Source organism: Equus caballus, chromosome 14 (genome assembly GCF_041296265.1).
Source record: "Equus caballus isolate H_3958 breed thoroughbred chromosome 14, TB-T2T, whole genome shotgun sequence".
In the NCBI taxonomy this organism is placed as follows: Eukaryota; Metazoa; Chordata; class Mammalia; order Perissodactyla; family Equidae; genus Equus; species Equus caballus.
Window position 1 is genome coordinate 106,345,260 of NC_091697.1, and position 13,394 is coordinate 106,358,653.

At 46.8% G+C, this 13,394-nt stretch overlaps 1 protein-coding gene across 38 annotated transcripts in view; it reads right to left on the minus strand.

Annotated features, from left to right (window-relative positions):
* ARHGEF28 (Rho guanine nucleotide exchange factor 28) overlaps positions 1 to 13,394 on the minus strand; it is a 273,620-nt gene that overhangs the window by 98,332 nt on the left and 161,894 nt on the right. For all 38 annotated transcript variants that reach the window (XM_070233456.1, XM_070233455.1, XM_070233473.1 and 35 more), the window contains one exon: positions 808 to 929. In XM_070233456.1, the coding sequence (XP_070089557.1) occupies positions 808 to 929 (122 nt within the window). The remainder of the gene's footprint in view (positions 1 to 807; positions 930 to 13,394) is intronic.

Here is a 13,394-nt window from a genome sequence, read left to right on the forward strand (position 1 = left end):
TATGCATGCTAACAACAACAACAGGGTAAATGCACTGGATTGTTTAGCGAGCATCTTATATGAGGATGAGGTTTTAAAGTCTGTGGAGAAGGCAGAATCACTCATAAATTAGGGTGTGCAGAAATCTCCAGATGTATACCTATATTTTAATTTTTATAAATACTAAAATTTGACGATCACCGAGCTACAGACAAGAAGGAAGAGTAAATCCATATGTAGACGCACATTCCAACCATCTGCCTTCATGAGATTTAACTCGCAAAGCTCTGTCAGGAAATGAGTGGGGAACTCTAAAGGGCTCCAGTTTCCCTGTAACGTGACGCCATTCCGTCTTCACACTAAAGCTCTATAACCTCAGTCCATGTCGATAGGTGTGCTGTAAGCATTGAACCAGCAATTTCTGAGACAGCATCATGTGGGGCTGGCCCCAAGCTCTTGCTCATAACCATTTGCTGGATCTGAACACAAACATTGCTTAACCAGGCCATATACATACTGTTTTTTGAAAAGCTGTAGAGAAGAAATCGGCCTCCCAATTGTCATTCCTCTTGGGGCCCCCTGGAAGAGCTCTCAACTCTTCTCATTTGTCTCGAGACCCCTCCTGTGGTGGCTCTTGGTGGGGTGAGGTGCACCTTGCCCCAAAGGGGAACCTAAGTTAAATGCTCACATGATGAGACCACCGCAGCATCACCCGGGCTGCCCTGAGGCTGAAATTCTCCAAGAAGAACAACCGTGCTGACTCTATTTCTCACAGCCTCAGGTCTGGAAAGAGGGCAGAGCCACCTGATCGCATCAGTCACTCCTCACCTGGTCTGTCACCATACAGTTAGCATACACTTCATCGCCCCCGTTCAGCATGTCGGACAGCCGGCCTGCAGCGAGGAACTGAGGGGGGTGGCTGGACTTTTTGATGACGTCAAAGGAGCGATCTAGAGGAAAAATGAAAATGGGACAAATGAAGTCGAAGGAATTTAGTTTACAGTCAAGCTTTACCTTCTTAATCAAACCATAAGGGGAAAAAAATCAAGATTCCTTCTTCTTCTTCTTGTTTTTGTTTGTTGACGAGGAAGATTGACCCTGAGCTAACAACTGTGCCAATCTTCCTCCATTTTGTATGTAGGATGCTGCCACAGCAAGGCTTGAGCAGTGTGTAGGTCCACACCTGAAATCCAAACCCACGAACCCCAGGCCACCAAAGAAAAACACGCAAACCCAACCACTACGCCACCAGGCCAGCAACATAGATTCCATTTTTTTAAGATGACATTTTGCTGTCTTCACACATTAATATCTACATGCAAGTATTTTCTCTTCTATATCCAAACCTTCTCAGTTATCAAAAACCTGCATAAAGAATGAATAGTTCTACATAGATAAATACGTGCCCATCTCAGGCACTAATTTTCCAATCCCTAGGGATTTTTGTAAAATCAAATTTTTGTCTTCAGTTTCTAACAGATTAAACGAAAATTCATTTCACCTTATAAATAACTTGGAAGCATTAGTGATTGTGCTGCAGTGCTCAGGCTCCGTGACCCTTTCCTAAAGGACCCACTACAGGACAGAGTGTGGCAGTTCCAGCTCTGCACCGCCTGCCGAGTACACATAATCTCATACAGTGAATTTGCCTCAATTTTAGTTACAGAAATGTTTTTGCCTGCTTCCACGTTCTCAGCTTTGCTCCAAATAGATGAGGCTGCTCAAAGTCAAGTCCCAGAGAGCTGAGACGTTACTGTACTTGCAGGGAACATAAGCGGCTTCGCTAACTCGCTTAATCCCAGATACCTTTACAGAGTTTTCTCATCCGTGAAAGTGGATGATGATGAAGCTTTCCTCACGGTGCGGTCATGAGGATTAAACAAGTTCAGACATGCAAAGCACTTAACCCACGCCTAGCACTTAGTAACTGCTCAACAAATATTGTTGCTGTTATTATATTTTGTTATTGTTAATAAACAGTGATTTTAATCATGTGCAACGTCGGGTACAAGGTTCTTAATGCTAATCATAGAGTGTTATACTCATTATAGATTATTAGTATCTGTAAATGACTTTAGTAGGATGAATTCAAAGTTATATCCATAGCAAATGTGATCTTCACATTCAGGTTTTCTTGAGTGGGGACAAAAGGACAGTGTTGCCTCTGTTCCACCAGACATGGCACTGATCTCACCACCTGTCTTATTTATGTCATAGCATAAAACCCAGGGAAGCCCACGGGAGTGAATCAGGAAATGAAAAAGATCATAACCGATGGGCTGATGTACTAGGAGTGGAAAACTCGATTCTTTCATAGAAAGTCTCGGATGACATTACAATAGTTACAAAGATAGGTGAACCGGATGAGTCAGATGGCCCTGGCTTCAGATTCTGCATCTATATCGACCTCCTCCCCACAGAACACCCAAGCGAGATGTTTAATTAAGCTTCTCGAGGAAATGTACAATGTAAATGGAATGCATCACCCTCTCATGTCTACAAGGTCTTTTATCAATTTATTTAAATAGCTCGTAAGATAACATACAAAGCCCACAAGTACTTCACAAGCATAACCTTCATGACCAATTATACATTTTCATTCTAATTATACAAAATAAAAGCATCTTCCAAAGGTCATAAATTAAGAACCTGACAAAACACTTTCAACATGTTCTGAAGAAAATACTTGCTCATTTGTCATTGTAAAGAATATTTTAAAAACAATCAAATAACTCAACACGGCCCTCTGAAGTGGAGTTAATCCAGCTTAACCGCTCCACGGTGTCGAAAGTTCAGACTATAAAACGCCTGGCATTTCTGCCATCACACTTGAAGCTGTTCATACCCCTGATTACCTACTGCCATCCTGCCAGATTAAGACTTCATTGATAGCTAGACTGACTTAAGAACTGACAAGATATTGAACAAAATAATCGACGGGTTTCATTTTAAAAACAGAAGCCAATGAAATATTACCCAATATTACCCAAACTGTCTGGTGCCCATGAACGCACTGACCAGTCACCCCACAGCCAGGTTCTGAACTAGCAAGAGAGCGAGTTTTGTGTTCAAAACGCTGACTGCTCACTCTGAGGACGAGCAGGACAAGTAACTACTGTTTGCACACACAGGAAGCCACCTGGACTCAACTTTCCTTCCACAGACAAATGTCCCTAGCCTGAGGGGCGGGTCAGAATCTATAAGAAAATCACACGCAAGAAGCAAAATAAACTAAAAGATGGCAGGTTACTTGGACACTAAGTTGGGGTCTAATTTGTCTTCTGCAGGATTAATTTGATCAGTGTTTTAGAAAATGATGTGATTTATTTACAAAGACAGGTCCATAATCTCTTATCTGCAATTCTGAAATCTGGAAAGCTCTGAGAATCAAAACTGTTTTTCATAAGTTTGGTTCAAAAGCATATTTGGTGAAAAAATGTAGCCTGAACCCACACGAGGCCGTGTTTAGACTCTATTGACCCCACTTGGTGTGGACGTTCACACAGTTTGCTGCAAAAATATTAGCATGCCTGATGAGGGCGCTCCCTCGCTCTCTCCTACGGGAGTCATATCACGTATAGTATAAGGACTATGCCAAAAAGATCTGACAATTCTGAATTCCAAAACAAATCTGGTCCCAAGAGTTTCAAAGAAGACAGCATGGATCTCTATAAAATTAACCATAGCAGATATTAGACCAGTATTTCCCAAGATTTTGCCATTCCTCTACCAAATTCACCATGTGCCATATCTACATATCACCTGTATTATTAGATTCCACAGTTTGACTCACCTTTTCTTTAAATAAAACTGATTTTCAAAGAAATGCCTCATCCTTACTATGAACAGAAAGCCATTATTCCCCATCAAACGTAGAAGGGAATTATTCATGGTAAAACAATGAAAGTGAAACACTGAAAGTACATTCTGACTAAACGCAGTTGTCCGTCAAAGGCAAGAGTCTACAAGGCTGCTTTCTCTCTCGTAAAGGGAGACTGAGGATCCAGAGACGGGAGACGCAGGGGCGCCAAACGGCCTCTCTCTCTGAATCAGCAAAAAGATTAAAACAAAACGGAGGAGGAAATACCTGCCTTGCTCTGTGATTCACGGCGCCGAGTGTCAGGTTGGGACACCACCTCCAAGAGCGACGGTCCCCAGGGGCATCTGCTCCGTCACTGAGGTGATGATTCCCCTGAAACAGTAAGTCTTGCTGGAGGGGACAGGACGGTACAAAAATCGTAGGACAGTAGTGAGACGGGAAAATCTCGGCCTTGTCTCCCAATCTGTCATCCACAACCTGCCATGTAGATTTTCTGGGTCACTCGCTGAAACTATTTATAAAATTGGCCCAAAAGTCCTTTTCAGCGCACCTCTCTGGAGCACCCTAGCCTCTACTTGCCAAAGGACACAGGTGACAGGATCTAGAAGCGAACACAGACCGACAAACCAAAAGGTGACTTACAAGGCCTCCCCTGCTTTATCAACCTCAATAATAGTCACTGCAAATAATGGGCTTCAAACCTGCAGAAAAAGATTTATTGTGGAAAGAAAACAAGTCTTTAAAAGGACTCTCAAATAAACCTCAGCTACAGATATTACAGTGACTAATCGCTCTACAGTGTTTCAATCCATTCAAAGAAAAAGCTATAATGGTTACATTTTTTTTAAAAAATGATGTTTTCAAGATTTTCAAGATATACGATTTCATTACTTCCATATGTAAACACTTGAGCAGCAAATTAAGCGAAAAATTACTGCCAAAAAAAAACCTGTCCTTCAGGTCCTTTTTCAACGAGCATATAGAAATAATTTGCAATAAGAAAATCAGCTCTTTGCCTTAAATTAATGCTGTTTTGTAAATAGTTTTTCTTAGAAAAAAGTTAAGCTTACAGTGTGTAGATAGCACTAATTTTTAATATTTGGTAAACTCATATTTCAGAGACAGTATAAGAATCAAAACTCAACTCCCATCCTAACGGCTGCAAATTTGAAATCAGTGAAGAGAAAAGCACCGCAGTAGTTGAGACCAAGGGCCCTGTGCTGCTTGGATTCAAGGCCCTTCTCCACCATCTGTGTGACCTTAGGCAAGTTACTCAACCTCTCTGTACCTCCATTTCCTGATCTGGAAAATATCGATGATAGTACATCTACCTATAGGATTGTTGTAAGGATTAAATGCCTGAACATTTTAAGTAATTAGAATATAATCGGACACAAAGTAAGCACTATGACAATACTTGCTATTATTGTATAAGTCAATGGGATTGTATAATTTTTTGTTGTTGTTTTCTTAAAGATTAGTCCTGAGCTAATACCTGCTGCCAAGCTTTTTTTCTTCTTGTTCTGCTCTCCAAAGCCCTCCAGTACCTAGTTGTATATTGTAGTTGCAGGTCCTTCTGGTTGTGCTATGTGGGACGCCACCTTAGCGTGGCCTGACAAGCAGTGCCACGTCCGCGCCCAGGATTCAAACCTGTGACACCCCAGGCCGCCGAAGCGGAGTGTGTGAACTGAACCACTCGGCCACGGGGCCAGCCCCAGAGGTTGTACAGTTTTGATACTTTTCTGTAGTTTTGCTCCTTTCAAAAATGATCTCAACCTTGGTTATAACTTCACATGTTTAAAACCAACCGAGTGCAACTGGAATGCACAAAATCTTCCCTCTGCTCCACAAAGAGCTTTTAAATGGTTGTAACTCTTTATTTCAGTCTTAGCTCACGTTAAGAAATCTTGAAAAGTCCATCCTGAACGTGATAAGTGGGAAAAATAAAGTCAAAGTGCCCGTGAGATTTCCCTCCAACCACTCAAGGACCGGCCCTCCGCACCGGGAGGGCTCGCCTGCAGGATGAACAGACAGCGTTTCTCAGGAACAAAGCGAGGGTTGCAGAAACTGCGGCGTTTCACACGGTGACGTGGACTGGGGCCAGGCTCTCCCAGCAAGTGCCTCGAGGATAAACAGTCGCGGGGGACGCCCAGCCCTGCCCTCTCCCCTTGTTCCCAGTGCTCTGCAGTGGGACCCACGGACTCTGCCAGGACTCCCCGAGGCAGAAATGTTCACAGGCACTTCCTTGCTGTACCAGAGGCTCTGGTTAGGACACAGAGGCAGCTGAAAGCCAACATTTTTGCCCGCAGAAAGAAGGGGAATTGGTACTGGGATGGGGGGAGGGGGGATGGCAGCCGCGATGCCTCCCTTTGCTCTGACACTCACAATCGCCCCAAATCTGGCAGGAAACAGTTAACAGCACAGACCAGGCTCGGGCATCTGCAACCTGACTTGACTTCTCGTGAAATCCAACTCTCCCTCCAGAAGCTAAGGGCCTTAGAGCTAAAGGAAAATGTGGCCTCCTTGCCCGCTTATGTAAGAGACCCACACCCAGACATAAACAAACCCGGCCAAGGCTGCCCTCCGCAAACCTGCTGTGACCTGGTTTGGCCCACGCCGGGTGCCAAGCTCCGGCCGGCCAGCCCCAGGCGCAGAGACCTCTCTCCCGAGATCTTGCCGAACAACGGCCGGCTGCGCAGGTTGCTTTCTCTGTCTCTCTTTCTCTCTTCCTTTCTTTCTTTCATTCTATTTTAATCCTAAAAGTTTAGGAACACGGTAGGATTTACAGAGAATGACCAACCACCACAAAAGGAGTAAGGCTTATTTTAGAGTTCAGATCTCAGCACTGCACTGAAACAGCGCCCATCACGGTCACCAATGACCGTCCCCTTACAGAATGAGGCGGTCAGTTCTCAGGTCTCACCGGATGTGACCTACAGCAGCATCTGACACAGTTAATGGCTCCCTTCTGCCCCTCTGCCTCCAGGACACCGTCTCTCATCTCGGCCTTGCCTTCTCGGTCCCCCTCATCTTTTGGATTTTGGTAGACTGCCGGGCTCCAGGGTCAACCCTCAGACCCTTCTCTCTCTCCCTCTCTCCACTTATTCCCTGAGTCATCCACCTACACGGCACCACATCCCATTCGATGACGATGACCCCCAAATTTTGATCTCCAACCCAGACCTCTCCCCACAAGCACCACTATCTCCTTGATATCTCCACCGAGTTGTCCAGCTGCCGTGTCACACACGACAGGCGCAAAACGCAACTCTTGATTTTCCCTGTCTCTCCTTGGAGTCACCTTGACTGTTCTTTCTTTCACAACCAAACAGATCCAGAACCTGATCCTTGCTCATCTCCTCCACTGCCACGCCAGGGCAAGCCTCCACCATGTCCCGCCATAACCAATGCAAGACTATTGCCTCCGAACTGGTCTCCCAGCTTCCATTCTTCTGCCTTCACAGCCAACTCTCCAGAACAGAGACGGAGCAGACTTTTCACTAAGGAAACCAAATCACGTTGCGTCACATCCTGATGCTGGACAACTCGCCAGTGGCTTCCCATCTATCCTGAGTAAAAGCCAAGCTTCATGACAACCAACAGCACCTTACCTAAATGGCGCTAGGACCCAATTCCAACCCGTGTGTGCATGAGGTCAGGGGGCGGGGCTCCCACACTCCAAGCAATTCTTGGACATCAGCTGGGTGTCCCACCATTCAACTCAATTCTGACACTATCTATGCTGAGACAGCAGACACATTCCTCAGGTTAGGGGCTCAGTCCCACAAGACTGTCCCCACCCCACTCCCACTTCAGACGCCAGTCACAAGACAAGGTTGTCACCTGTGCTTCTGACTGACTGGCTACAAATCGGAGGTTCCCACGACCCCCTCTCCTTGGGCTGATTATTTGCTAGAGCAGGACACAGAACTAAGACAAACATTGTATTTACTAGATCATCACTTAATTATAAAAGGATCTAACTCGGGAACAGCCAGCTGGAAGAGATGCACAGGGCAAGGCATGGGGAAGGGGCATGGAGCTTCCACGCCCTCTCCTAGCATACCACTCGCCCAGCACCTCCACACGGTCACTAACCTAGAAGTTCTTTGAACTCTCACTTTGGGTTTTTATGGAGGCCCCATTACATAGGCACAATTGATAAGTCATTGGCCACTGGTAATTGAACTCAGTCTCCAGCCCCTCCCCTCCTCAGAGGATGGGGAAAGTCCCCAGTGTCTAATCACATGGCTGGTTCTCCTGGCAACCAGCCCCCATCCTTAGGGCCAAAGTCCCCTCATTCACATAGGAAGACATCTTTATCACACTCATCACTTAGGAAATCCCATGGGTTTTAGGAGCTCTGTGCCAGAAATGGGGATGAAGACCAAATATATATTTCTTATTATAAATCACATCATCACATTTACATAACCTGACCCTCCTCCACCCTCACCCAATCTCTCCAAAGCTTGTGAACTGCCCTACTCTAGCCACACTGGCCTTGCTGGTCTATGCCTCAGGCCATTTGCACTTGCTGTTCTCTCACCAGGACTGCTCTTCCCCTGGATATCCACATGCCTCACTCCCTCACTTTCCTCAGGTCTCTACTCAAATGTTATCCTATCAGAAAGGCTCTCCATGGGGCCAGCTCCGTGGCCAAGTGGTTAAGTTCGCGCGCTCCACTGCGGTGGCCCAGGGTTCAAATCCTGGGTGTGGACACAGCACCGCTTGTCAGGCCACGTTGAGGCGGCGTCCCATATCCCACAACTAGAAGGACCTGCAACTAAGATATACAACTGCATACGGGGGGTTTCGGGAGATAAAGCAGAAAAAGGAAAAAAAAAAAAAAGAGAGACTGGCAACACTTGTTAGCCCAGGTGCCAATCCTTAAAAAAAAAAAAAAAGAAAGGCTCCCCGTGACAATTATATATGGAAAATAGTGACCCCAGGCCCTGCTTTATTCTCCCTCATACACACGTCACCACCTAACACGTTACGTATTTACTGTATATTGTCTGTTTCCCTCTACGAGAACGTAAGCTTCAGGAGAGCAGCGACTCTGAATCCCCAGTGCCTAGGACCATGCCAGGTACGTCGGAGAGGCTCAATAAACATTCTCTGAAGGAGAAAATAACTTCTAAGAAAAGGACAGAAATCTCGTCCAAGGGACGACTGAGAGACTGGGCGCCTCTGGTCTAGCCAAGTTTTCTCAGACTCTGGAGGCCTTCTGTGTATTTCCCAGCTGCTCCTGTTCTGCTCCATGTTGATGGGAGTGTCATCTTCTTTCGCTCATTCATTCATTCACTCCCCCGTTCATTCATTCATTCTCTTGGTCAACGTTTACTGAGTGTCTACTGGCCGCCAGGCACCGCGCTACCTGCCGGGCCCTCTGCCTCCAGCCGTGGCTCTTAAAAACAGCCTCAAAGCACGGTCCTCAAGGATGATTCCCAGGAAGTCCCGGACCGCCTCTAAACAGCATGAGGCGCTCCTCCTCCTGCGCCCCGAGCCCTGCCCGGCCCTGTGTCTTCTGTCCTGTGTGGTCCACAACACTCGGGTGATGAGAGAATTTTATTCTGCCCTCCTGGAAGGACAGGCAACGTCCTGGTGGGGTCTGAGCTAAAAACAGATCCTCCCACTGTGGGACCACCACAGGGGCCAGGCGCTTCCTGGGGGGCACCTCCTCTGGCCCCTGACACGTCCCCTGGGGGCAGCAGCCCAGGAATATTACTCTTTAATCTCTTTATTTAAAATATCAGGTAGGTTACTCTCTTACTAAAGGAAAAATAGGACAATCGAGCAGATTTGCAAAGTAAAGGTACTGGAAGAAAATGCCCAGAAAAAATTAAAAACATTAAAAGGCAGAGAGTAGAGGCGAAATATTAGGAGCTTCAAGAGTCGGCATCTATTGGACACCTGTGGGCTCCACCGTGGGTACTCACGCGGGAACACCACCAGGACGGCTAACCCGAAGACAGCACTTCCCAGGAACCGGGCACAGTACGCTTTATACAGATGAACTCATTCGACCCCCAAAACAAGCCTTGAAGCCATAGTATTTATTATTTCCATTTTACAGAAAACGTGGTGCTGTTGAAGCAACCTGTGAAAGTCACACAACTAATAAATGGCAGCTCCAGTAGGCAGTAGGCTAGGCAGTTCGAAGTGCTTTATTTAATAATTGGGTTACTGAGGATCCTATTTTGAACCAAAGAAAATGAGAAAATGGTATTTGAGCAATGTCTGGCATGTTCCCATTAAGAGTTTCATTAATGTGTGACAGGGTGACTTGTGCCCAGGTGCGTCTGTCCACCTCCTGGGCCTTGTCATCCACCCCGGAGATTTGCTGCCGAAATATGACGATGTGAGTCTTGCTGAGAAAACATTCATAGAACAGTAAATATACGATTTCACTTCATTTAACCACGCAAGAACACGCAAGATAATCAGAAGAAAAGACTGGAAAGATAAGCTAAGACATTAACTGCTATTTCCAGGTGATGAGCACAAGTGGTTTTTATTCTCTTTCCTATCCGTAATTTCTAGATTTCCAACAATAACCATTTTCACATTGAAAATAAGAGAGGAAACAGTTTTTTTTTTTCCCTCCGGAATATTAACCCTGAGCTAACATCTGCCGCCAATCCTCCTGTTTTTGCTTAGGAAGATTGGCCCTGAGCTCACATCTGTGCCCATCCTCCTCTACTTTATATGTGGGATGCCTACCACAGCATGGCTTAATGAGTGGTGCATAGGTCTGCACCCAGGATCCAAACCGGTGAACCCTGGGCCTCCAAAGCAGAGTGCACAAACTTAACCGCAGGGCCAGCCCTGAAAAATCAGTCTTTTTAAAAAAAATTTGCCTCCTTTGTGAAAGACCAGCTGTGGGATCTCATGCAAAATAGTAGGTTATCAGTAAAGGCAGCATATCAGAGAGCGTATATGTGAGTGGACTAGTGGAAACGTTCCACTCCGGAGCGCATAGCACTGTTTTTACCCATCTGCCAACCCCACTCTCGGGAACCACAGGAGGTGTTATCATGTTCGTCCTGTAGACAAGAAAGCTGAGGCCCCAGGAGAGTGAGTCACCCGCGACTTCATTAAGTGACGGAACCAGAAGGCACACACCAGGCTGACAGAGACAACCTTTCTCATCACAGCACACGAGCCCCAAATACCCAAAGTCAAGGGAACTTCTGAAAGGTACAGACAGTCCTTTCCCCAGTGGCCTGAGTGCTCCAGAAGAAAGAAAAAACCACCCTCGCCAAGGAAAGTGACCATTTTCAGGGTAAACTGTCGCTTATCTCCTTGCCTAGTCTTCCTCTGAGGTTCTCATAGGATTCTCCTGCTATTAGTCTTGGCCTGGAAAATCTCTCGGCCTCACTCCTCTGGGCTGGACTTGAGATTATAAAGAGGATCCATTCAAATCTCAAAACCATCCTCAGCCCAGGAGTTTCCTGTGTGTCGTATGTAAGCTAAAGTGACTGAAGATTTTCGTCCATACCAACACGGGTCTGGGAGAATGCAGGGAGCCTTTGTCCACCAAACTAGAGAGTCCCTAACATTGATCCAAATGTCCCATTCACTCTCTGAACTCACCTCGCCCTCCTGGGATCCTGAAAAAGAAAAGTGAGCCTGGGAGGGGATCAGGACCCGAGACCAGTCCTTTTAACGACAGGCACGGCCGAGGACGGACGTGAATGGGTTCCGGAGGTGCTGGGTGAGGGTTGTCTCCAGCCCTCTCCCTCGGAACAGCAGTTTAAAACCTCTTCTAAACAACAAGTTACAACTTGGTACTCTAAAATCAGATCCTAAAAGAAGTCCTATTATGCTGTTTTGAAAGACCTAATTATCAAAATTATTGAAGAAGAAAACAAGCCTTTTCCCTGGTAAAACACTGGAGGCCCAGAGAGAGGTGGGGAGAGGGGAAAGGAAGGGAGGGAAAGAAAACACAGTCCTCGCAGAAGCACCGCCATTTTCTCCCCAGACTTTCCAAGTTCTCTTTCCTCATTCCAGCAGCACAAAGCGGCCTTCAAGAGGACATGCGCTTACGTTTGAAAAAGAAGGACTCTTAAGTACGTAAATAACTTTTCTGCCCTCGCCTCACCAGCTATGGAGGAGAGGTTCAGTCATGTGTGGCGTGTAGACAGTGGTGTGATTAGATTTAATCAGCAAGTCCTTTCCTCCTCAAAGCACTTCTCCAAGGCCTACAGCAAACGAGTCTACAGGCAGGAAAACGGGCACACGGGGCGGAGAAACCTACGCACTACACAAACACCAGGATAGGCGAGAAGGACCTCAGATGGAGTGGCGAGACTTTGACAAGACCGCTTCAGGTGACTGTAGAAAAAAACAAACTGGTGAGGGAGGTGCTCCCACGTCATTGTCACAAGAAACCTTATGAATACTTCAAATCCTGCATAATATTATGGAAAGACGGTGGCACATAAAGGTGATTTTGTCCGCCTCAACAGTCACGAGGAGCCCTGATCCTCCCGTGCCTAGCTCTACAGTCACGTCTGCTAGCCCCTTAAATATCCTAAAAAGTAGCTGAGTTCTACCGCAGACAAGAACTATGCTAGCAAAACAGAGAATTCTCTATTGAAAGGTAACCTCTTTAACTTATCTCCTGTGTGCCCTCAACAAGAACATTTCAAATGACTGAATCAATAAATAATGAAAGCCTAGCGGTGTCTGGCATTCCTCCAAATCACTCCAGGTTTCTCCTGGTTGGGAAACTCTCCTTGATTCCTGAATCCTGTTCCATTATCCTGAGCAACTCTGGGCATCCCTGGGTGGGTTGGCATGAATGAGAGCTGGATATGACGCATCGCAATTCATACCCGGGGCTTTCCAGTGGCAGGGAGAATGGAGATCAAATGGATGGAAAAAAGTGGTTTCCTGCCTGTGGGGAAGAGTGTGAGATGGGCTGGGGGATCCCCTGAGGGTGGGTGGCCTTTGCCTGCTTCCATCTGCGGCTCTCAAGGAGAGCATCTTGCAGGTGGCCTCATACCGTCCTGAGGCCAACCACCGCCAAGCTCCCTCGGTGGTAGAGTGTGGTCAGGCAGCAGGGCCAGGTCCAGTTGCTAAGCTGCCCCCAGTTCCTAAGTGATGAAATGGATCCATAAGACCCCACAGGCCTCTGGGAGGAGCAGGAAGTGACCGAGGCGAGAACTTGTGGCCTGCCATGGGCCCACCATGGTGCAAAGGAAGGGACCCTGTAGCATCTGTTTTCAGGGAAGCTCCTGACCTGGCAGGCAGGGCACAGATCCTAAAGTTTCTGCAGTGTGAGGGCCTGGGAGAGGCCACAGCAGTGAAGGAGAAACGCCAGGTCCTGACTAACGCCAGGGAGAGGATCCAGCTGCAGGCCTTGGTCACAGATGCCAGAACACCCAGTGACAACAGTCGTGCCTCAGGGAAGAGGCCAGGCCAGCAGGTCCACAGCAGAAACCAGGAGGACCCAGAGGGCGTTCAAAGCCAGGGCTGCGTCTTTACCACTGCCAATGCCCCCCATCCTCACCAGGAAGTCACATTCGACACCAGCTTGACAAGGAAGAGGAGGAGGAGGGAGAAATCGGAGAGAGTGGATATTTTA